Here is a 24,855-nt window from a genome sequence, read left to right as displayed (position 1 = left end):
CCAATGAACACTTTTCTGTAGTCATAAAATCTATTTTTCAAAGAAAAACAAAAAAAAAATAAAGAAATAACAGGTCTTAAATTGCAAATTAAATGACTTTTCAAAAGTGTACAAATGATATGAAAATGACAGGTGATGATTCTACTACCACATTTACAAAACAATACCTATATTAAGTAGCGCAAACATTTATGAAACAATTTTAAACACATACACTAGAGGTGTACGAATATGAGATTGTGTCACTGTAAGATACCGAAAGAGGAGGAGGATCTATAAGATATCGATCCTCCTAGCCCTCGGTTAAATTTTGAACGGTTCTTATATCTTTCTTTTGTAAGAATGGTGAAAGTGGTATTTTGATGATTCTGCTTTATATGGACAAGAACTACTAATGCAGGCAAAAATATTAATGAAAATGAAAACCTTTTTTGTTTCCATCCGGAATAGTCAGGGTCATCAAGGGAACAAAGAAACTGTGTCAAGGTTTATTTCAGCGCGTCTGCTACTTGCAAAGTTGGAATAAATCACATGGTTTTTCCTGCATTTTCCGGCTAGAACGCAACTGCTTGTACCTTTCCTGAATGGGGAGAATAAATAAATTTGTTCCTTTTGCTTTAATACAGAAAAAATATGCTTAATTTCCACACTCGCCTCCCGTAGTACATACTACACCGCATGGCAAAAATTGCTCCGTTACGTATCCCTTCGGCATGAGCATGACTACATTGCACAGTGGTCCAAAACGCGAAAAACGTGATCGTTTTCAATAACTACGAAATGGTTAGTTATAGCGATATACTATCTTCGGAAGAATTTATGACAATGAGACGCTCCATCTTTATAAGTCAAAAGTTTGATGATTAATCCTCCTATAAGTGAGATTCAAAATTTATTTCTCATACAATTAGAGATAGCAAATTGGTGTATTCTGCAAAGTTGTAGTAAATTCTTCTACAAGAAACTTTACTGAAGGTGGTAATAGTCTCTCTTTAATAGTCTTTGAGATATAGAGCATTATTAGAGGAAATACCGAAAAAATCAATTCTTTCATCATAACTTCTTTCCAAGATTTTTTGGAAGTTCAAAATGTTCTACAAAACTATCACAATTGATGAAATACAAAATTTCGGTGAAGGAAGCAACTTAATATGTTGAGCAGATTCTGAGATATTCACGATTTTTATTCGAAAAATGGCCTACTTTGCACTCAAATAATTCATGAACGGGCAAAAACGGGCAGACCACTCTATATGTATTTGAAAGTACAAGAAAGATGCTGCAAGATTCTGTATGAATCACTTGTATCCGGTTGTATCCATGGCTCTGGTAGCTGGATTTAAAGAATATCATTTATTAGACTAAAATATTGATACGAAACATATTTGGTAAAGCTGCTGAGATAAAGTGGTGGTACCTTCGGCAAAGTGTCGGGGAATATTCTTCTTAGAAACATTGCCGAAGACACTAGTTTGCCATCTTTACTAGTTTCTTAGATACGCTGCAATATTTATGGAAAGCCTACTAAAAGCGATTCGGTAATCGCGCATGTTTTGATTACTTGTTTAGCATTGTCACTGTATAGCGTTACATATTCGGTGAACTGAAGAGATAAAGTGGGACTATGTTCGGCATTTTATGAGAAATGTTCTCACAAGAGACATTGTCGAAAACATCAGCTTTCTGTCTTGACTGGTTTTTAGATACAGTGCATTGTTCGGTGGTACAGAGAGTAATGCGTTGTCTTATTAGCCATATAGTCGAGTCCTAACAAGGAACGATTTTAAGTATAAGTAGGCTGTGTATTGGCTCTGAAATCGGTTGCAAAGTTTGTCAACACAGAAGGTCAAGTTCCACAATAGAATGTAGTACCAGGGCTTGGAACATTAATATAAGCAAACCGTTTACGTTTGCTATGAACGACTTGACAGTTGAATTTGTATTGTTTTATGAAAGAAAGCCTTTTAAAAATTTGTTTATTGTCCACCATCGCGATTACTGCAAATACAAATCATTCGATCCAATAAACAACAATTGACGTAACGCTATACAGTGATAATGCTAAACAAGTAATCAAAGCATACGCGATTACCGAATGAATCGCTTTTAGTAGGCTTTCCATAAATATTGCACCGTATCTAAGAAACTAGTAAAGATGGCAACTTCAGCAATGTTTCTAAGAAGAATATTCCCCGACACTTTGCCGAAGGTACCACCACTTTATCTCAACAGCTTTACCGAATATGTTTCGTATCAATATTATAGACTGATAAATGATATTCTTTAAATCCAGCTACCAGAGCCATAGATACAACCGGATACAAGTGATTCATACAGAATCTTGCAGCATCTTTCTTGTACTTTCATATACATATAGAGTGGTCTGCCCGTTTTTGCCCGTTCATGAATTATTTGAGTGCAAAGTAGGCCATTTTTCGAATAGAAATCGTGAATATCTCAGAATCTGCTCAACATATTAAGTTGCTTCCTTCACCGAAATTTTGTATTTCGTTAATTGTGATAGTTTTGTAGAACATTTTGAACTTCCAAAAAATCTTGGAAAGAAGTTATAATGAAAAAAATGATTTTTTCGGTATTTCCTCTAATAATGCTCTATATCTCAAAGACTATTAAAGAGAGACTATTACCACCTTCAGTAAAGTTTCTTGTAGAAGAATTTACTACAACTTTGCAGAATACACCAATTTGCTATCTCTAATTGTATGGGAAATAAATTTTGAATCTCACTTATATGAGGATTAATCATCAAACTTTTGACTTATAAAGATGGGGCGTCTCAATGTCATAAATTCTTCCGAAGATAGTATATTGCTATAACTAACCATTTCAAAGTTATTCAAAACGATCACGTTTTTCGCGTTTTAAACCACTGTGCATTGGTAGCAATTCATCAATATAAACTTTACTTTCCAACGCTACTCTATTCAAATCAATCTGACCATCGTTTCGCAAGCGGAGTAGCAACATAAACTGCGTTGAGCCCGATAGTTTTCGCAACTAAAACTCAGCTTCCCCGTGTATTCCCTCTCTTCCCACGATGACGCATGGTTGCGCTCGTTCTAAATGGGAACGCACAGTGGTTGAGCAGAATTCCAAGCGCGCCGTGCGCATAACTGGTTCTGTTTTCACGGCTAAAATTAAAACTGTCAGGGAAAGGTGCAATGCGTTGTGCGTGATTCTCAATGGAGATTTGCTAACGTAGTGGTGGGAAAACAAAATCGGAGCTCGAGTGAAAATAATTGTTCTATGGTTTAGAAAATGTAACATTGATATGAAGATGAAGGCAGTGGTCGTTCTGCAGTATATCCAGTGCATCGATGAGTAATCAGACCGGAGCAAGTATTAGGCATGCATTCATATTAGGCATGCAAGTATTAGGCATGCATTCATATTAGGCATGCAAGTATTAGGCATATGAAATATTCAATTTCACAACCAACAACAAAAAATGAATTAGTCATAATATAGAGCTTATTTTGATTCTCTTTCTTCGCCACGAAATGGGGAATTATGCAAACCGTATTACGTTGCCTAAAGGCACTCACTATTGTTAGTTGATTTCTGGCGAATGTGCTTCTTATCAAATTTATTTAGTAATGTCTGTCCATTTCCAAATTTTGCGTAATTACCAACTCCTTGATACCCATCTTATTCCTGTTGCATATGGAGATCCAAAAGTAAAATCTGCTAAGTGGTAGGCTCGACAACACACAGAGAACTTAATCGGATCACAATAGTTGCTTTCATTACGATACTAGGAATACTACTTCTATTTTTATTTCCTGTTGCTGTTTTTATTCATTAAAATTTTCTATTTACAATAATACCAATGTGCTAAAAAGACAATCACAATCAGCCTAAATTTCTGATTTGTGCGTAGGTGCGTATAATTCAACAAATAAAATCATCCCAAATAACTATATGCATTATATTGAAACATTATATGAACGACTTCTAAGACCATTAAAAAAAATGTTCGGTGAGAAGCTGAGCTGCCTGCATCCACTCGGCTTTCACTCTGATAGTCTGATATTAGTACCAAACCAAGCTCAGCTGTACGCCGCCACTTTGTCAGCGACCTAAGACTATGGTTCAGGACTGGTAAAAAACCTAAAAGATAACTCAATGTCAAATAGTCTTGGTAATGGCGAGTCGCTTCCTCCGATCGGAAGGATTTGTTCATGTCGAATGTTCAGCTAGTCCAGATAGAATGCAGTATTTTAATTTCATAATAGCGATTTTTCATAATTTGATTGTTTCGAAAAAACTACGGAATTGTTTGATGTGCTACCGATATTTTCTGCTGGTTATTGAGTATGCTATATTTACCACTCTACAAATTCCAAATCTCATTTTTGCATCTGGCACACTGCCCGATCAATTATCACCTATTGTATAAGCTCACGAGTTCGCACAAGCCTAACGACCTTCACATTGAAGCACCTGCAGATTTTCTTACTATGTGACTTTGATTAAATATTTCCTAGTTTCCTGAGCGCCGTTTGTAACGCTATGGGTTGATTAAAAGTTAAATCCCAAACGACCATAAAATATTTCACTGCATGTATTCGTCACCGTACCTACCAAACGTTCGATAAGATATAACAAGCTTTATTGTTGATAAGTTCCAACCATCGATCGATCATACCTTCTGTAATACGCCAGTTTTGATGGACATTACTGAAAAAAATCTTAAATTTGTTCGCTAATTAGTTCGGTCAGCAATACACGCCACCGTCGCAGCTATTGCTGTCCCTCACAGGGTGATAATCAGTGATAATCATTCGCGCTGCCTGCTGGTGGGACTTTTCATTTCTCCGATTACGGTAATGGTCGGTGCATACACGCATAGGTACATAATATGCTCACTGCTTAGTCATAATTCCTTCTATCTCGCTTATCGGAATGTGTCCGTTCAAGGCACTTCCGGCAGCGGAAGTGCTAACGAGCGCCTGGGAATCGACGATAAGATTGAGACTGGCAGGAGAAGGTTGATTTCAGATAGCGGGAGAGACAGAGACACAGAGTTATCGAGTCTAATCGATATGTTTGAGGGTCGTTGTGCTTAGTTATCAGCGAAAGATATATTTTCTCACTAACAATTTTTGAACCATAAATTAATTTGAATAACCAAAAAATGAAAAAAAAATTAAAGGGTTGTGTACAAGACACGACCGTAGTTACATTGAAAATGCAGCATTATCAACCCTTAAAGGCGTAAATCAATATAAATTCCCGGGATGGAAACTCTAGCAGGATCACTTGAAAGGGTTAAAAGAAACCAATAAAAATATATAACTTTGTTTATCTGTAGCGAGAGGAGAGTTAGAATTTTGAAACGAAATGCTACGAGAGGAAGGGGGCTTATTCGTTACCTCCAGCCCGGGGACAACTTGACAGCTCCCATATATTGAACTCATAAGCAAATTTTGTGGTGATTTGGTGATGTCATGGCGGCTCGAATGGAGCAAAATTTGAAAAAGGCGCATCCCGTTTACTATTTTCCATATCTAAAAAATAATCAATTTAAGCATTTCTTTCATCAAATTTATTTCGCTGTTCACATTAGAAACTGCCCTCATTCCCCCATACTTAAACAGAAACATAGATTACATTTGGAATTTAAAAAATCCGAAAGAAAATAAATCGATTTTCGGAAATACAAGAAGATGACTTTCAAAATCAAGCCACTACCACTTATATTGGAATTTCCGAAAATCTTCCGAAACTAATCAACATCTCCTAAGGCATGAAATCCTCCGGTAGAGCCGAGGAAAATGCCAGAATAATTCTGAAGGGATCCATACCAAAACCATCGCAACATCTTCCGGACAGAATTATTGCAAAAGTCGAACAAAACTCTGGCCGAAGTCGAACAAAATTGTACATTCCTGGCAGCATTCTTGCTGAAACCGAGCACTACTGGTTTGATGCCAGAATTCTGATAAAAGCACACAAATTTTATTCAAAACCAATTTTGCTAAATGTGTAGAAAATCCTACATATATTGTTTATTCTCCCAATCAAAATGCTAGAATTCTTGACGTTTTTAATGAACTTGAAACAAGATGTCGCAGGTTCACGAATTGTTAAGCTTGGTGATTTACTTTCATTGGCCAAAAAGTTTTTCATTTATATTTCATTTATAACACCAATGATTTACCGATTACAAACTTCACACAACAAGAAAACCAAAGCATTTTTAGGAAGGAAGAGAGCCGGTTGCTAAAAACTACACCTTCCAGCTAAATCTATAATAAGATTTATGTAACTGTGCTGACGGTTTCCAATCAGGGATAAATTTATACTCTAATAATATTTTTCTTTATCCACATTTTGGAATACGATACGATCTAAATGTTGTTCTAGCCGCATTGACGGCGTTCATAACACACGTAACGAAACACGCTTTTCTCTTGAAACTTTTTCGTGTCGTTGTTCGTGGTAGTCGTACAGAAAAGGCATACTAGCGCCACCATCAAATCGGTGGTACATATATGAAACAAGCACTATCTGTCAAGTTGTCCCCGGGCTGGTTACCTCCCTCCCCTATGAACTATGAACGTAAATTGTTTCAAGAACAATCTTTTAGGACAAACTATGTTTAAAACGGCCCCATCAATAGAATGATGCGTCATTATAACGAATAATAAAATAATTGGCCTCTCAATCAACGTAATCAGGTGTACCGATTTATCGGTGTTTAAAACTATTTTTATACTCAATACTGATATACCGAGCTTTTAAAAATACTTATTTTTTACTTTATTTTTTATACCGATAAATACAGAATTTTTAAATTAATGCCAATTCTTATATGACATGCGACACATAATTTGTGTCCCCTTTCCAAAAAAAATCCATTAATTAATCCGTCTGGTATCAAAATTTTGATTCTTAGTGTGTGAACTTGATACTTTTATGGATACAATTGATAGTCAAGGTTTTCGTTTGGTTTTTACGTTTGATAATGCAAAAAATAACATTCGTACTATGATTCTCGGCTCGATAAGACGCTGTTTCCAGATCGGGCAGTATAACGCTTTATTGTATAGTGCAAAGTTTGCAAATCCGTTTCAAGGTTTTCTTTTGTGCTCTCCGTCTTTTAAAATACTTGGATTTTTCCTGTGTGAATACTTGTTGTTCGAGCAGCAGAAAAGACTCTGTTCTTTAAAAAGCAGCCTCCATACTATTAAAGTTAAGTTAAGTATCTTCTTCCTCGTTCCTGCCTCTCCTACTATTCTGCACTTCGAAATAAGTTGACTGCAAAATGGCACCTCCTTTCAGCGATTGTATTCCTTGATGACTACTTCATCGATCGAGGTTACGGATTAAATTACTGCACTACAGCGGAAATACAGAACCATTATCCCAAAATCGATCAATTGGGCCATTAAATGAGAAAAAAAATCTTTGTTTTATTACATATATCGATAAAGCTGATTTTCGTGATTTCAACAATGTTTTTTTCCAACTCAGGAAACGTGAAAATCAAATTTAAATTTAAATAAAGAAATATGTTGACAGTCTTGATTTGATACTATCAGAAGCATTTGACATATCGAGTTTCACGACAAGTGATGGCCTGTCAGAAAAAATGAATACATGTTTTCCCGCAGGGTTATTTTTATTTGACATTAACTCCATTCAATGTATATTTTTTTCATTTTGGGTGTTGTCTTGATAGGCCAGATGCAAACAACCGCAGTTTTCCTATGTATAGTTGTCTATGTTTACATAAGGTTTATTTAAAAAAAAAACAAAAAAATCGTTTTTACGTATTACAACGAAATTTTTATTGAAATAATGTTATATTATGTATATTGGACCTAAAATTTTAGCGAACGGAACGGAAAAATATGTATAGCTTAATGACCCAATTTAAAATTTTAATAAATAACATGAAGTGTGATGCTTTTGCATTATGCAAAAGCGAAACGCAATCGAGAAGACGCTTACGGAGGAGTACTTTTGGGGATCAAAAAGTGTTATTCTATCAATTGAAGGTTGACACCAGGTATTGAGATCGTCGCTCAGAGGCGCAAAGCACTCTGCGTTGCTTCCTCCTACATTCCTGTTAGTGACGAGGTTGGCAACCGGCGGCTTTAGGACATTTCGAAACTTACCCCCGCACCAAGGCTTGCTTTAGGAGATTTTAGTTCCCACGGTATGGCATAGGGTTGTCTTTTTGATGATAGTCACACCCACGAGTTTTGTGCCTTCAATACGATCATATTGACAGACTCACAAATTTCTTCTTTTCGTAACACATGTGCTGATGCAGAGGATTCCTAGATCACAGCAACAGCAGCATGTATCGGCCTATTATTCTTTCCTTCCCAAGAACATCGTCGGTATTGATCAACATTCAGTTGGTTTGTTCCAGTACACGGGAGTTGCTCCGAAGCGAACAGGACCAAAAAATACTTGCTCCGTTTTACTTCGGTTTGCTACCAGAAGAAGGAAAAGAGAAGAAGAGAATACAGGAAAGGTTTTCTACATGTTTGCTCCGGAGTACTTCCAGTTTCTCCTGGTACTAAAACAATGTTATAGCCAAAGAATCTGTGGCAAAAAGTCGAAAGACAAAAGGGTAAAATGGAAAAAAGGTCGAACATAGAAAAGGCCGAAAAAATGATGATCGAAACCAAAATTTTAGCCTTTTATATTTTTGAAAAAGTACTTTATAAAGTAGCACAAATTAAATATTTACCAAAATACTATTGATAATTTTTTCATATAGTGAGCTTAAAGTCTTACTTAAAAAATTAATTTATATTAAAATTGGAGTTACTGAGACTTTATTGTCGTTTCACGCATAATTTTACCAAGTATATTGGGAATTCCATAGAACATGCGCAAAGATGCATATAATGACAGTTTAAGGAATGTATAGTTTTCAAAGTAGGGTTAATTTGTATTTTTGAAAATATGACAGTAAGTTCAGTATTTTTCAAGAATAAGTGTAATTGATTTAATGAAATAAACAAATAAACAGTATCACCTAATATATCTACGCAACATCGCTTTCATTTGTGTGCTGTGCTCAGCGGGACCTAAGCTAATTCATAGACCCTAAGTTTGAGTAAGTCGACCGAACGAGTGGATCACAGGTTTGCTTGCGAGGAGCCGCCACTTCCAACGTAACCACATCCACGCCGCTTCGGTTCCTTGGCTTCGATTATGCTGCCAAACCGCATTATACTGACTTCGCTTTACCTACTATGGCAATGTAGTAACCAAGATTTCGTTTGTGAAAATACATTGTGCAAATAGTAGTTTTGTTGGTCGCATCAGAAATGATAAAGCTGTCAACTTTCATCTGAGTGTTTAAATCCTGAAATATAATTGACCATGCGGTACGAGTTAAATCAAAACTTTCTGGGGCTTGTCATGAAAGTCATGAAAAACTAGACATGACAGAACATAACTCCTAGACATGACAGAAATCCACGATCGAAATATATAAAAAACAAATATGATTTCTTTGTGAAAATCCGCGTAGTATTTGTTGCCTGTTTGCCTTCATAATATTATTGGATATAGTCTCTAACAAAAGCCACCATATTTCAACCGTATTTTAACTTTTAGCATACACGCGATTTATTACTACGATTTCTTTGGTAAGGATAGTAAGGATTATTAAGTTTCAAGCAAACATTCACAAAACTACAAGCAGAATTTTCTATTTCTATCTTCATTGCAGTAGACGATCCATATGTTAAAACATCAGTAACTCGTAGACAAACCCAAAGAAGAAGAAAGTCTCCAAACGGTATGAAAAGCACTTGTTGCTACTGTACCGCAAATTGAAAATTATCCTTGATAAAGGAATATTATCATTTAAAGAATATCTCAACGATATTTGTAATTTATTAGTTTTAATTTTTAATTTATCCTTTTTCTTTGGCATTTTAAAGGTAAAATTAATTTTCATTTTAACATGCAGTTAAGGGTCAAACTCACTCTATTGCTTTTATTTACTACTCTTAACTTTCTCCAAAATATGTACATTTATCGACAAACATATGATCATTGCTCAAAAGCCAACTGTCAAAATTAACTTTGGGGGAAATTCCGGGCGAATCGTTAATCGTCCCGCATAACTGTTGATAGCAAACAAAAGAGAAAAGTTTTCTCTTTCGTTGCTATGAACCGTGCTTTGGTAATAACGGTTTCTCCAGAACTTCTCCTCAAAGTGAGTTTTGACATTTGGCTTCTGAGCCATAATCATATGCTTGCCGAAATTTGTTCATATGTGTGGATGACCTTTGTTTTTTTCGATCTTTTGTTGTGATCGATATTTTGTCCCTTCTACATTTTGTATTTCGACCTTCTGTCCTTTTGGACCTTTTATCCCTTTGACCATTTGTCTTTCGACCTTTTGTGCCTAAACCATACCCAAACGTGTTGCAATGAACATTTTTAACCTCAATTAGGCTTGGTTAGTAACGGATTAGTCGGGCTATTTCTTATACGTATGTCTGTGCTAATGTTGGTAAAAGTTTTATAACTTATAAGTAGGATTGATTCCTGGTACTAAAAGTTTTTTGGAAATTAAATCATAGAAAAGAAATCCACAATAAGTAGTACAACGATGAATCAAAAATACAGAATGTGTAACTGCATAACTTCTTTGAATCCCTTTCGCCAAACACTACTAACCTAACAAATTAATTGGACATATACATCTCCTTTGCTAAGGATCCAAATGTATTAAAAACGAAGAAAATTCCGGGTCCAACTAATTCATCACACGCAGCCGCCATCTCTTCATGAGTTAATCGCCTGCGAACACCCGCATTTTTCACGATTGACTTAACCACACTGCAAATTCTGGCAAATTAAATCAATTGAAATTACTGCTCCAACATAGATAGAAGCGATTTTCAACCCATATCAAAGACTGGTTAAATTATATTTCTGCTTCACAGGGCAGTGAATAAGAACGGAAGTAGCACTGGCTTGGGCTCTAACCTCTACACACCATATACAGAAAATCATTCCAACGATGTTGAGTTGAATGGTAATTTGGTACCTATCATAAAGTATATCGGCTGCAACGAATTCTTATTAAAACGAAAATTCGCGGTTCATTCGGTGCAGGAGAACTGAAACGTTCAGCTAATTATAGGTTCCGCGTTGTTATTAGGTCATCCCTCGCGTGCGCGAAAATGGATTTAATTTCCATATCTACAGATGTTAGTACTAAACTTTAACGTGAGTCGTAAACATTGTTTATAGTCTTAATACAAACGCAATCAATTGACGGCTTTGTGTACGTTTTGCTTTTGACTCCTGATGGTGGCTTACTCCTGTACCCAAGTTCAATATCACGGTCAAGCCAAGCAAAAACCACACGTGCTCGCGAGAAGGTGTTACTTGCTATCATCGTGGATAGCCGGGCTAGACTGGAGGTAGGTACGTACTGCAGTTTTTAATGGTTAATGCGCATCAAATGCAGCGCCCAACCATCTGTGAAAAATCCGGTTCTGTGATCGGGTTGAAATTATGTATATCGATAATACCGGCCGGTCAAACTGAACACTTGTTTGTAGCACCAAACAACGATGTCCTAAGAAGTAAGTGATAAGTTTAGCGATTCACATCACTAGCAAAGTTTGAATGCAGGAAAATAATTTTGAGCGTTTTTAATACGAGAATTCTTCAAAGTACCTATATCTTGAATATGTCTTTTTTAATTATAGAGGTTTTAACCCTAGGGTCATTTGCCTCTTTTCGGGTTAAAAAAATCTCTTGGAAAAATCTCTAATTCTATGTGCAGGGTTGGGAATCGAACCCAGATGAACTGCATACATGGCAATCGTTTTACCAACTACGCTATGCCCGGCCCAATGAGTATGTCATGTTTTTACCGTTGTTTTTCTATGGTTCAGGATATTATTATGATTGTTTTATTATTGCATATGTAGTGGTAGCACACTTCAATCGCTAAATTCGATTGCGATAAATCTGGAGTAATGATTGTTTCAAGTGCTACTCGAATCGTAATGTGGTGCTTTATTCTTTGTTTGTGCAAGTTCACTGTTTTGTTTGAGGAATGATGCACTAGATATTTATATGGCGTGATAAAGGTGAATTCTGTTGTAATAGTAGTAGTACTTGTAATATTGGTGCAATCATCGTTTATTTTCGAAAGTTGTGAAACTTAAAATCGCCAGTAACGAATAGAATGAATGACAGACCGGTGAATCCCGGTTTGGTAATAATGAATTCTATGTGTAACAATTCGCCAGCGCAGATTTTGTATGCTACTGATGCCACAATATACGTACACTCGAACAGTATGAACAGACTTTATTATACTAACGGCAACGATTATGGAGTGCTTGTACGATAGCACGAGAATGACTAACTGACGAAGCGTCTCCCTTGAACTGGGGCGGGGCAAAACAGGAATATTCCTTTTCCCTTTTAAGATTCTGACCAGTGTTACTTATCTTGAACCTCATTTACTGCCTAAATTACTCAACTCAGTTCCGTCTTTACACATGGGCACACTGGGCTAGGGGCCCCGGGATTTTGGAGACCCCGTACTGAGCGTGGATATCAATCTATACTAACGCCTGTATTCAAAAACGGTGCACTCGAATATTTGTAACGCCTTAGAGCGTTGCTAAAAATGACAGAAATTTGTTAATATTATTTGTTTAAATTATTAAATATGTATTTTTTCGTTCATTTCCTGCCTTTTCTCGAGTTAATCATAATAAACGAGTGTACAAAACGCACGCTATAACCACAAAGAAACGAACAATAAGGAAAAATATCACAAAGATCCGTTATTTCTATTTTATTGGAAAATGATTGGACCTCAAGGCGATATACGCGTTTAGAATCAATTCATAATAATAATATACGCGTTTAGAAAAAAGAGATTATAAATACTAGAGGTCGCTGTCAACACTGAACATTTGTCATCTCGCTCTTACATATGCTAGGCCCATTAGTTTGACACATATTGCCCGGGTTTAAACCTGTCAAAGTAATGGGATACAATATGCTAGAGCGAGACCCCATGTTTCAGTCCGTGAATACATGGAGACAATAGCGCTTTGCTCCCTCTAGTAGTTATAATCTGTTTTGTTTAGAATCAACATTATATCGATTGATTTGAAAGGTGTCAAGATTCCGCGAAATGGAATATTTATTGGAAGAGAATATGTCGTTCTTTCCGAAGTTGGATGTCTACTCTGACCAGTTTCATCACATCAGAAATGTTGTATTGCTCACAATCAAGAAGTTCCAAACAAATTTAAACGGGACAACGTAAGTACGTATTATTGTAACTCCCGTAGTCTAAAAACTAGTGAACTACTTGACATTGAAATTTATTTTTGTCCTTTTTGGGACTTAAATCGCGATATAAACGGCTTTCATACACTAATTAAGCCGGCTACACTGATCAGAAGAATTCAAAACATTTAACCCAACTTATCATTCACGGTCAAAGGTTGTACTTAAAGGAATCCTTGGAAAAGCATTTTAGCTCAGTTCGAGCAGGGGGCCCCATAATTAAACACGTATAAACTACTGTAGAGTATGCAATCCATGCAATTCTCAGATTTTTTTCCCAAATTTGAGCCAAATCAGTCAACCATGTTCAAATTATTAAAAAAGAAATAGTGTGGGAATCGAAATATATAAGGAAAACACATGATATCAAATTTTTATCTCTAGGTGTTGTTGTAAATATTCAAATACCGCCGAAAAACTCCATATGATTTTAGTAGATCCTAAAAAGTGACAACTGGCAAAGAGCCTAAAACGCTATATGCTCTGGTGAAAGTTCGAACTCAGGTGAGCTGCATATGGCGTAATGGACCTCCGCTCGGTGTAATCTGAGCTTCATAGTTGTGAGACGTTGTTTGAGGATGAAGAGTTCCTCCGTCATGAACGAGGAATGATGGAGTAGGGCGGGTTAAACGTCCATTGTTTGAACGTAATCCAAACTACTTTTTAATACATACTCCATAATTACATGTAACAAGTCGTGTTGTGTTCGGCGGGCTAATTTTTTTGCGCTATTTTAGCCAAGAATAGAACCACTGGGAACCTGCTCCCATGTCGTAATGGGCGACTAACAACATGCTAGGAGTTCCTAGGTCAAGGTATTGATCCGTACTGAAGACTTAACCTGGACGGACCTTAAGGTTTTGCATCATGTCCTCTATCCATTCTATATTTAGTGAATCACTGACATATAGTAGGAAGCAAATTTTATGAATTGGTCTAAGATGAAGCTGTTGAATTACACAAAATGTTTTTTGTGTGGCAAGCGATCTGTAGATGTATCAAAATAAGCCAATTTTTTTATTAAATCTGGAACCGTGTACCGACAAATCTACATTGACGAATATCTCCAAAAGTGACTTTTTGAGGTCTCATGAAGATCTGACACTAGCGTTGTATTACTTTTGCTTCCCTAAACAGTGGTAAACATTTCAATACTCCAGAACTTCACTCTGTCATAAAATGTAGGCTATTGGAAGCTAAAATTTCGTAACATCGCACTCCTGGTCCTTTCTTCAAAATCATCCAGTGCAGTACTCTGCGTCACTCTTTCGAGTTAGCTCATTCTTCAATTCATTCTGGGCCACCGATGGATCAAAAGTCCTTGTCGTTGTGTTTGTTATATTTATTATGCATAATAAACATGTCGTTTGCAATTTGGCATTTAACCCAATTATGGAACCGTGGCTGATAGGAAGGGTGGAGATACCAACTTTTCATTAACATTTCGCAGTAAATTTCTACATATTCATTTGGTATACCTTTCATACTTTTTTTACGCTTGCTTTGCACTGCAAACTTTGGGAATGATCATTGAAGTGTTAATAAGAAGCAATACTCCCGATGGCCGGCTGTTCGGAGTTCAAGTTGCTCGTTTTGAACTGTCGGAAATTGATCGCAAGCGACTTTCGTACATATTGCTAAGATTATATTGGCTATAGATGTATAGTTCACACGACACATGTGAACGTTCAAAGCAACTGACTGTTTGGAATTTTTTTGTGTCTAACTAGTGCTAATTTGGGTAATGGTTTAGATACATCGTCTAACTAGACACCCAGATGGTGCTAGTTACTGACGAGATGAATTCGAAACACAAAAAATAAAACTTAATTTAAGTTAGGTTTTGTGCCCTACACGTGCAAAGTGGTTTAATCCAATTTTCCCTTATGGGAATTAATATTGCATAATTCATATTTCTACTGGAGGTTTCACTCCTGAAAACTTTGTTCTAAAATGAAAAGACAAAGCGCGTGAGTACTTAGCTACATCACAAAACATCATCCTGATTCATTTCCCTACCTACAAACACCAATCCTATCCTGCGACACTTGTGGATGATGCAGAGAATTCCTCGGCCATAATAGTCAAGTGTTGAACTAACATTCCTTCCCATCCCAAAATTGACATGTGACCACCTACGTTATTGATTATACTATAATCTTAGTCTCTTTAGGTTGCACGTTGAGTATGATATACTACTCCCAAGTATCATACAATTGGTCCAATATGCAATTTCAACAGGTTTTGATCAATCACGGGAAACTCACGGGCGGTCAACTAAGCTAAGCTAAGCAATATCAAATCTGTCTTCATACATGATATTCGTCTCAATAAGCTACAAAAGTTTTGTGAAGAAGCTATTGAAGGAAAAAAATAGTTTAAAAAGTTATAATGGAAAAACTAACTTTTTTGGGATACCCTATCACACAAAACACAACATAATAGCTTTAAATTAAAACCATTAAGATTACAAATATGAAGTCTTCAGCAAGGTTGTACTACAATTTTGCGGAACACTTGATTGTTTTATCTCTTCTTATTTTGAAAATAATTTCCAGATCATACAAACAAATAGGACCACCCAAATGTACCCCATCTCAAAAGATGCCTAAATTGACACAGATTATTTGTTCTGAAGACATGAAAGCTCTAGGATCAGTAGTTTAGTCACAAATGTTTTTGTCCTAAATACTGGACTCGGACTACTGTGCATTGTCTCATTGTCATTGTCCGAAACTAACTTAGAGCTGTACTAAGTTAGCGCCAGATTACCGCTAGCCTTGTCCGGCTCCAAGTTATTGTTGGATTCTGATGAGATGAAGTCGTAACGTAAATTTCATAACTAATTTATAAAAAAGATTTCTAAAATGTCACAACTATTTCGTTTAATTTTGTGACTGATTAAAGAATAACTGGAAAATTTATAGATGGGAAATAATTAAATCGAGAGGGGAAATACTACCTTCCGCCTACTTTTTGATCCAATTCAGTACGCTCATGATAACGTTACTGAGTTAATGTAAACTCAAAATAACACTAAAGCAGTGAAAACTAAGAAATACCCAAGACAGTAGATCACAATCGAGCAGATACAAACAAAGATGAAATATACATGTATAATATCACTTGAAATGTAGAACATACAGCAAGCCCCACAATCCCAAGTGTTAGTAAAGATGGTCGTGGTTGACGACTCTCATACTATTGGTTTGTTGAACTCAACAGAAATACTGTACTTTCCTGTTTTTTTTCTGGAAAACTAACTCGGACTAGATTACCTACAGGAAAACCTGATAATTATCGATTATAATCTTCAGTCTTCAAACCTTGAATTGCACTGTGTTCCGCAAAGCAAGACATATAGCAGAATTTTACTGGTTTAGGTTGAACTTCCCAGACCAGGCGTTGTTCACATGTCATAAAAATCTGAATGTCCGATAATGGCGACGGTGCTTTTCGTTAACTACCCCATGTATCTAATCTATAGGAACAGTTCGACTATCAATCATTTGTTTATTCGATTGAGCAGCGCGTGTTGTGTGCTTTACACGACAAGTAATTCCGCCAACGAGTAACATTTTCGACAAAGCATATCGTCCACTTTTCTCCGTAATCCAGCACAACTTTTCATAAGAAAAATCTCACGTACCACTATGCCTAACTGTACCAATGCATTGTTTCTTCATGGACCAAATCCTCGATTCCAGCCGCTGGTATCATAATGCAAATAAAGAATCCACGCAGCGTACAAACACAGTTCCATGTTATTTGTTGGCATTGGCGCTGGCGTAGTTTCCAATACTCATTAGGAGTCGTCGGTGCTCCGCGTTTGTCTGTAAATGTTTGCTTAAAAATGAATAACTAGGTACCAGAAGGTTAATATAATTAGCTCAATCTGATGTGTGTTTTACGGCTTCTTTGACTCTGATTGCAGTATCAGTTGGAAACTGCGTCGTTGTGCGAGAGAATTATAGGTACCTGGTCCGTTTTTTTTTCATTTTCATTCTTAAAACATTTTTTTCTAATTTTAGGTATAGGATTTTAATGTTAGGAGTGAATTGGAATTTATCAAGACCGATACGTCGCCAATAATTCAGTCCTTGTAACAACATAAATATTGTAAATGTCAATGCTGAAAGGAAAATGCCTGATTAATAGTAACTGGTATTCACAATTCCATCTAGCAAAACAATGTTTCTGCCAATGTATAGCGCTGAGGGATGGCCTACCATTAACATGGTCTAGAAGTTGGTTCATGCATTACTTGCAAAAAACATTGTTTAATAAGATAGTTTAAGCAAAACTATCCGAGAATGAGTTAAAGGAATTAAATAGTTCTGCACGAAAAATATATGCTAAAAAAAGTAGTGACATTCTTTTTTACAAAAACTAAAAATTAATGTTAAAAAAATTAAATTACCAGGAAACTCATTTTTTTGATTAAATCGTCAGACTATATGGTATAATCATAGCTTTCTTGCAATCTTCAAATGGATGTCGTCTTCTTTTTGACAGGAAATGTTATGTGCATTTTGAAAAATCTGTTATTGTTGATAAAGAAATTTGAAAGGTTGATAAAGAAATGGAAAGGTCGTTATTAAACGAAATAGTTGTGACATTGTAGAAATGTTTTGTTATGAGTACAGTCTTGATTCGCTGGTTAGTCACTTTTTAACTGGACCGCTTTTTAATTGTCATGTCAAATTTACTTTGACAATCAATCTGACAATAATTAGAGATGTGAACAGACGCATTTATACTACTATCGTCTTCTTTGAAGAGTTTTTGATATCCAGCTGACGCTTCAAATAACGAATCAAATTCGTTAGTTGAACAAAGAGTCACGACTGTATTTTGTTTCAAATAATTTAGAATCATATTCTATAAGAAAGTTGTATTTTTGACTGCAAATAGCAATATAAATACGCTCGAAAAACTTTTAAACTGCTTTCTCCTCAATGATGCAAATACACAAAATAATCTTTTTCATATTTATGATAAAAAAGATTGATTGATTGATGAAGAAACGTGAATAACTCATAAAAATGGCGCCTTTTTACGAATTATTTGCTATTAACTATTATCTGTTGAAACAAATCTGAAAATATCTTGAAAACTATCACATTTTGTAAAACTTTGATTGAAAGAATTTGTTTTGAAATAACATTAAGAATCATATTAGATCATAAAATTACCCTTTTGTCAATCAAGCAGTATGAAATTTTAAAACATGTTTAAATTTCTCGTTAGAAAAACGTTTTTACTGATAGTTTCTCTATGATGCAATTAGAATTAAGTAAACTTTGTTTTTGTGAAAAATATTAGAATTTTTTTCAGTACTTTAGTATTATTAGTTACGGCGTCGTTTATTTTTTCGCGTGATATTCTGCGGAAACTCATTGGGCTTCGTCCTCAGTACAGTACATTTAATCAAATTAATGTTGTACACGAGTTTTGTATTGGTTTTTCGATATTTTTTGTTTTGAAAAAAATACGGACATCAACATAAAAATACGCTTGGGACCCCGATAGGTCAGCCGTTTGGAAGAACTATTGGTCACTACTATAATGTAAATTTGAATTATTTTGACTGGAAATGGTGCGTAGTTTTGTGTGAAAAGGACGTAAAGAACGCAATAACAGCTGTTCAAGATGGCTCCTGTATTCGATCAGCCTCTTAACAATTCATGGTTCCGTTCGAAACATTACGTATTCGTTTGAAAGGAAAGTGCTTTTCATCAATGAGAGCGCGTCAGATATTTCGCGTGAGTTAACAGTATAATAATCTAAGGCGTTGTTGAAGCAGACCGAAAAAAATGATCGAAAAATAGAAGGAAGAGGAATTAAAAAAATGCTCCGAAGCACAAACGTGGTCGTCCCACAGCTAAGCAACCACGTGAGCCGGAATGCACAACTTACATTCCACACTCTGGTGACGACGAGGACACCGAAGAAGACATTTACAAGTACCAGTTGTCCTGAAAAAAAAAGTTTTATTCTTATAGATTAAACCATTTCTTTTTCATGGAACTGGTATTTATAGGAGCCATTAATCCATACCTCTGGAAAATGAATTCCGAACGAAACAATTCGCAGGTTATAAAGATAACTGGAAAGAGACTGCAGTGTAATCAACTGAATGTATGGCTTTTGAGCGATCGACAATAAAATAATCCTAGACACTTCACACAAAATATTGTCTCATTTACGAATCGCAATCTCTCTCTCTCTCTCTCTCTCTCTCTCTCTCTCTCTCTCTCTCTGACGCTCTGTTTAAAGCACTTGAAAGCACATCCCAATTATTACTTATAATTGAAGTTTTATGACACCCTTGAAGCAGCTTTTAAATTTTACATTGCTCTTGTAGTGTGCTATAAACCATTAAATGTTACTTGGGATGTATCTCAGTTATATATTACCAATTATGCGTTAAAAGACTGGACCTGCAAGTTCTATTCTGTACAAAATCCTAATCATAAGCGTTTGTTAATCATGTCATGTTTACAAATCCGTTTATGAGTGTCGTTCAATATCATCAATTCAAACAAACGTTTTGCACAACGATATGAGACAAAATAATTTTAGCCACCTATTTTTGTTAAACCTAATTAATTAACTAATTTTAAAATGTATGATCATTTCATTTTAATCATTCATGTCATTGTTCTTTTTATTCATTTCGTTCACCGTCGGTTCTCATGGTAAAGAGGGACAAGTCTGTCTTTGCCCTGAGACATGTTGGAAGACTTGAGCGATACGTAACAACTCTACCCAAGCCCGACCCCTACCAGCAGGAGACAAAAGATTAGTCCGTAAGATTGCAAGCCTGTTTCCAAAGACTTTGCCACTTCTAGTTTACCTGTCTGTATATTTCACATCCTCTCACTATTCGTTTTGTTTCATTCATTCTTTTTATGTTATTGGTTTTGTCAATTTTATCCATATTATTCAATTTATTTCGTTTATTTTATCTATTTTATTTTATTTAATTCATCTTATTCATTCTATCCGTTTTAATCATTTTTGTAGTTATTTAATTCATTTAATTATTTCATTCATTTTATTATTTTATTGATTTTAATAATTTTGCCAGGTGTATAAGATTAAGCGCTGTTTGCTCATATATGGCGTTACTGAGCATATTTAGCTACCATAGAAACGTCATATTTTTTGTGTGAGTACGACACCTGTTTACATAAATCATTGCACATCATCAGTGATTTCATATGACAACTTACATTTTCCCTTGCGTAATCAGGTTTAAGTTTGTGTCACAAAAGGAGCAAGATGCGGCAAGATCTAATTCTTTGCTTTAATTTGAAGAAATCCTAATCGCATCGAATGCTTGTGGAGGCCTTTAGTGACAGTGCCTTATCGAAAAATAAAAAAAATTAAAAAAAATGGTGAAAAAAAATTTAAAAAAAATTAACAAAAAATCATCTGTTTTCATCGATGGGTCACGCGCCCGGAGAACAGTACTTCGATTCGTACAAAGACGCCCGAAAATGGCAAAGGTTAAAAAAGGCAGAGGACAAAAACAAAAAAGATACCGAGAGATGGGAGAAATGTACAACTAGCGAGGGCAAATACTTTGAATAAATTAATTTTTTGCGTTCCATATGAAAAAAATCCGTTTTTAACAAAAAAAACAGCGGATTTAAACTTATAACCTGGTAATGATTTTAATGTATTCATTAATTTTGTTAATTTGATTAATTTTGTTAATTTCATTGACTTTCATTTTATTCATTTAAATATTTTTTCCGGTTCATATATTTTATTCAGTTTCTTTATTTTATAATTATTATTAATTCTGTTTAGTCACTTTTTGGCCAAATAATTTTATGTTGAATTGACTTTGACAATCAAAACTTTTTACACTACTACCATCCCCTTTGGACTGTTTTTGACATCGGTCAGCCGACCCAACTAAACGAATCGATTATATTAGCTAGGGTGAGGTTGTGACAATTCAAATGCAAAAAAATTTGATGCCATTTAATTCTTAAAATATTGGGATCATCTTTTTGCCTTTCTCCTATAGGAAGGCTATGCTATCACTCTGAAAATCGACTTTTTAACCGAGACTATTAGACTCAGTTCGTCGAGTTCGGCAAATGTCTGTATGTGTGTTTTTGTGTGTGCGTTTTTTTTTGTTTGGAGACCATTAAAAAAAATTCTAGAAAACCTGAGACGGGAAAAATGTACAAAAACCCTAATGTCTCAGGGAACCCTCACCCAACCGATAAAAAACCACTGCTCTTGCCCAGTGTGTGTGTGCGTATGTATGTGTGTATGTGCGTATGTGACCAAAAATATGCGCATCGGTTAGTCGGAGATGACCGAACCGATTTTCTCAAACTTAGTCTCAAATGAAAGGTTCCCATCGGCTGCTATTGAATTTCATTCAATTTCGACTTCCGGTTCCGGAGTTACGGGTTGAAGAGTACGATCACACATGAAATTCCTATATAAATTGGTATCAGCATTCCCATATAAATTGGTGCTTGGATTTATAGTTTTAGCTCACTGGTTCCCAGTCAAACCCACATTGACCACTTTAGACATCTTCGGCGGACCCGGAAGCTTCGGCAAAGTGGCTAAGTCCCTGAAGTGAATTTACATCTGCTTCTTAGAAATGTCTGACTCTATTTTCTCAAATTTCTCAAATGAAAGCTACAGCATCCATATTTACTGCTATTAAATTTCATTGGAATCGGAGTTCTGGTTCCTGTGTTACGGGTTGAAGTATGCGGTCACGTGCGAAATTCCCATATAAACCGGTATAATAATTATATCTAAGCGACGCAAAACCAATTGAAATGAGTTTTAAATAGTTTGAAATTGTTGGTCCCGATTACTAATTGCAAATCAAAGTCTCTTTTACCACATTGAGAACTGTTGAGGATTCCAAATTCGAGGTAATGGCCAAGTTATTAGCAGGCCAGCTAATAACTTGGCCAGCAGGCAAGCTAATAACTTAGCCATTTAGCTTTCAAATGGTTTACAATATCACCTTGATGTCAAAGAGAAAGTAACAGAAAATGTTATGTGCCTTTTGAAAAACTTATTGTTGTTGGTGGAGAAACGCGAATAACTTGTAAAAAGGTCGTAATAAAACAAAAGAATTGAGTGGCTAAAACAAAATTTATAATATCTCGAGAACTACTAAATTTCAGAAAATTTTTTTTTTAGCATTTTCACTTAAAATAGCGTTTATAATCATATTCAAACAGAAAATTGTATTTTTGACTGCAAATAGTAGGAATAATAAAAATATGTCAAAAGTTGTTGTAAGGAAAACTTTTTTATTGAAAGCTTCTCCATGATCCAATTACACTGAAAAAGTTTCTTTTACGTCTTTAAAACGATAAAAATTTAATTTTTGACATTTTATGATGGGTAACGCGAATAACTTTTAAAAAGGGCATAATTACACGAATTAACTGTTTTTGTTGGAACAAAATTCCAAATTGCTCGAAAACTATCGCATTATGGAAGATTTTTATTAAATGCATTTTGATTTAAAACGATACTTAGAATTATATTCTGCAATAAAATTACAGTTTTGTATGTCAATTAGTATGAAATTTAAAAACATGTATAAAGTTATTGCTAAAAAAATTTTTTTACCGATAAGTTCTCCATCACACAATCATATTCAAAATGTTCCTTTTCTCTTTAGAAAAAATGGTTTTTTTGCAATTTAAATTTTTAACAAAAATTTTAGTTTTTGTGACAAATGACACAACATTTTTTTCAGTGTATATTTTTTTCGAATATAAATATTTATTCCCTGAAATTCGTTCTCAAAAAGTTTTGCTGTGTAAAATACAGTAATCGAACAAACAAAATTTGAAATTGATGCACGTAGATATGTTTATGCCCTTTCAAAAAAATACTCCTGAGTCAAAATAATCTTATTTATTGTGGAAAATATTTGGTCTTCCATGCCGGTGAAACATGTAAAGTTTCGTAGGAATTTAAAATGGTCATAAAATGGTCACGATTTTAAATATTTTCGGACGGATCTTCGTGGAATTCCTCACGAGTCCTATACTAATGAAATTTTATGAGTTTTAGGATTTTAGTTTATCTATTGGTCTCCAATCGTGACCACCGCAAGCCTCGTAAAGAAAAAAGGGTTTCGGTGAAAAGGCCATAACTCCGGTAATTATCAATATATTTTTATAAACTAATGCTTGTCTTTTTCACTGAAAAATGTACTACTGAAATACTATAACTTTGTTGTAAGAAAATCATTGCTTTATAGCTTTACATAAATTCAAACTATCTTGAATTTTTTTTCGCAAAAAGGTATGTATCTCCTTAAATGGGTCCGCATTTCGGAACTGTGGTTATGTAAAGTTTGGAAAAAGAGTCGCAATATTTCCAAATTGTATGCACACAGTGCACGCTATTTTCTGATTTTTTAAAATTTACTCAAGCAACCAGAATCACAAAGCTTTTATCTCCTGCTTCTCATATGTTATGTTTATTTATCAAGAACAAATATATTCTAAGATAGTGCGGTTCAATATGCACTGATTGCGTCGGTCCTATACATTTTATTCTCGGAACGGTGCGTGTGAACCCTTAATCAGACACCTTATATTTTGTTTACAAATTTTACGTGCACTAAATACACATGGAGAACTACTTAATCATGATAAACATAGACGTAAGACAGATACGACAAGGAGACAGAAAACACTAGATAGATGATACTAAAAGCAGTCGCGGAGTCGCCCCAAAATTGCTAATCGATAACGTTTTATCAGGTTCGCTAACCACCGGTACTCTTTTTCCACCTGTTTCCTTCGCAGATTTTTCCAACTCGCCGAACATCGCCGCCGCCATCGAGTCGCGTCCGAGGTACAAATCGCAAACAGTTTGCTTCTGACCGTAGTTCCGACGAGACGTGGTAGTAACATTCTTGCGGGTGGTGATTCGCAACCGTACACGCGATTTGTTTTCTGCATGACACACTGCGGAACCGGCGTAATCAAATCTATCGGGATAGGTCACGGACAGCGGCATGGTACGACCGTTTAACACCTCGGCCGCGAATGGCGGTGATCAGGCTATCGCCGCGATACCGCCGCAACCCACGGCACCACCCCTGGTGCAGGTCAATCAGGAGGGGGACGATTTCAACAACCCAGATGTTTATGTAGACTTTTTGATACTGGGAAATAAGGAGAACTATAGTGTGCGGGCGGAAAAGAAACCGATCCTCGATTCGAACACACAGCTGGCGCACATGGTCAACGGGACGATATCGACCGCTATTGTCGATGGGAAGTACGTTGTGCGGGATGTGGATAAGGATAATTTCGAGATTTTCGTCAGGTGAGTGCAAGGTGACCCCGATTGGCGCATTCGAATTGCATATTCAAATTGATGGCATACCTACTTCGGTCTAGATACAACATAAAACGTTATAATAAATATGATTTGGGTTCCTTTGTCGACACTTCACAGGGCGATAGAAGGACAACCATAAGGAATACGAAAGAT

At 35.7% G+C, this 24,855-nt stretch overlaps 1 protein-coding gene across 4 annotated transcripts in view; it reads left to right on the top strand.

Moving 5' to 3' along the window:
* Positions 1-24,855, top strand: part of LOC131689485 (uncharacterized) — a 55,556-nt gene that overhangs the window by 18,242 nt on the left and 12,459 nt on the right. For all 4 annotated transcript variants that reach the window (XM_058974594.1, XM_058974592.1, XM_058974591.1 and 1 more), the window contains one exon: positions 24,162-24,687. In XM_058974594.1, the coding sequence (XP_058830577.1) occupies positions 24,374-24,687 (314 nt within the window). In that variant the 5' untranslated portion in view covers positions 24,162-24,373. The remainder of the gene's footprint in view (positions 1-24,161; positions 24,688-24,855) is intronic.

Source organism: Topomyia yanbarensis, chromosome 3 (assembly GCF_030247195.1).
Source record: "Topomyia yanbarensis strain Yona2022 chromosome 3, ASM3024719v1, whole genome shotgun sequence".
Taxonomy (NCBI): domain Eukaryota; kingdom Metazoa; phylum Arthropoda; class Insecta; order Diptera; family Culicidae; genus Topomyia; species Topomyia yanbarensis.
Note: the sequence above shows the minus strand (reverse complement) of the source record. Positions and strands in the feature narration are given on the sequence as shown.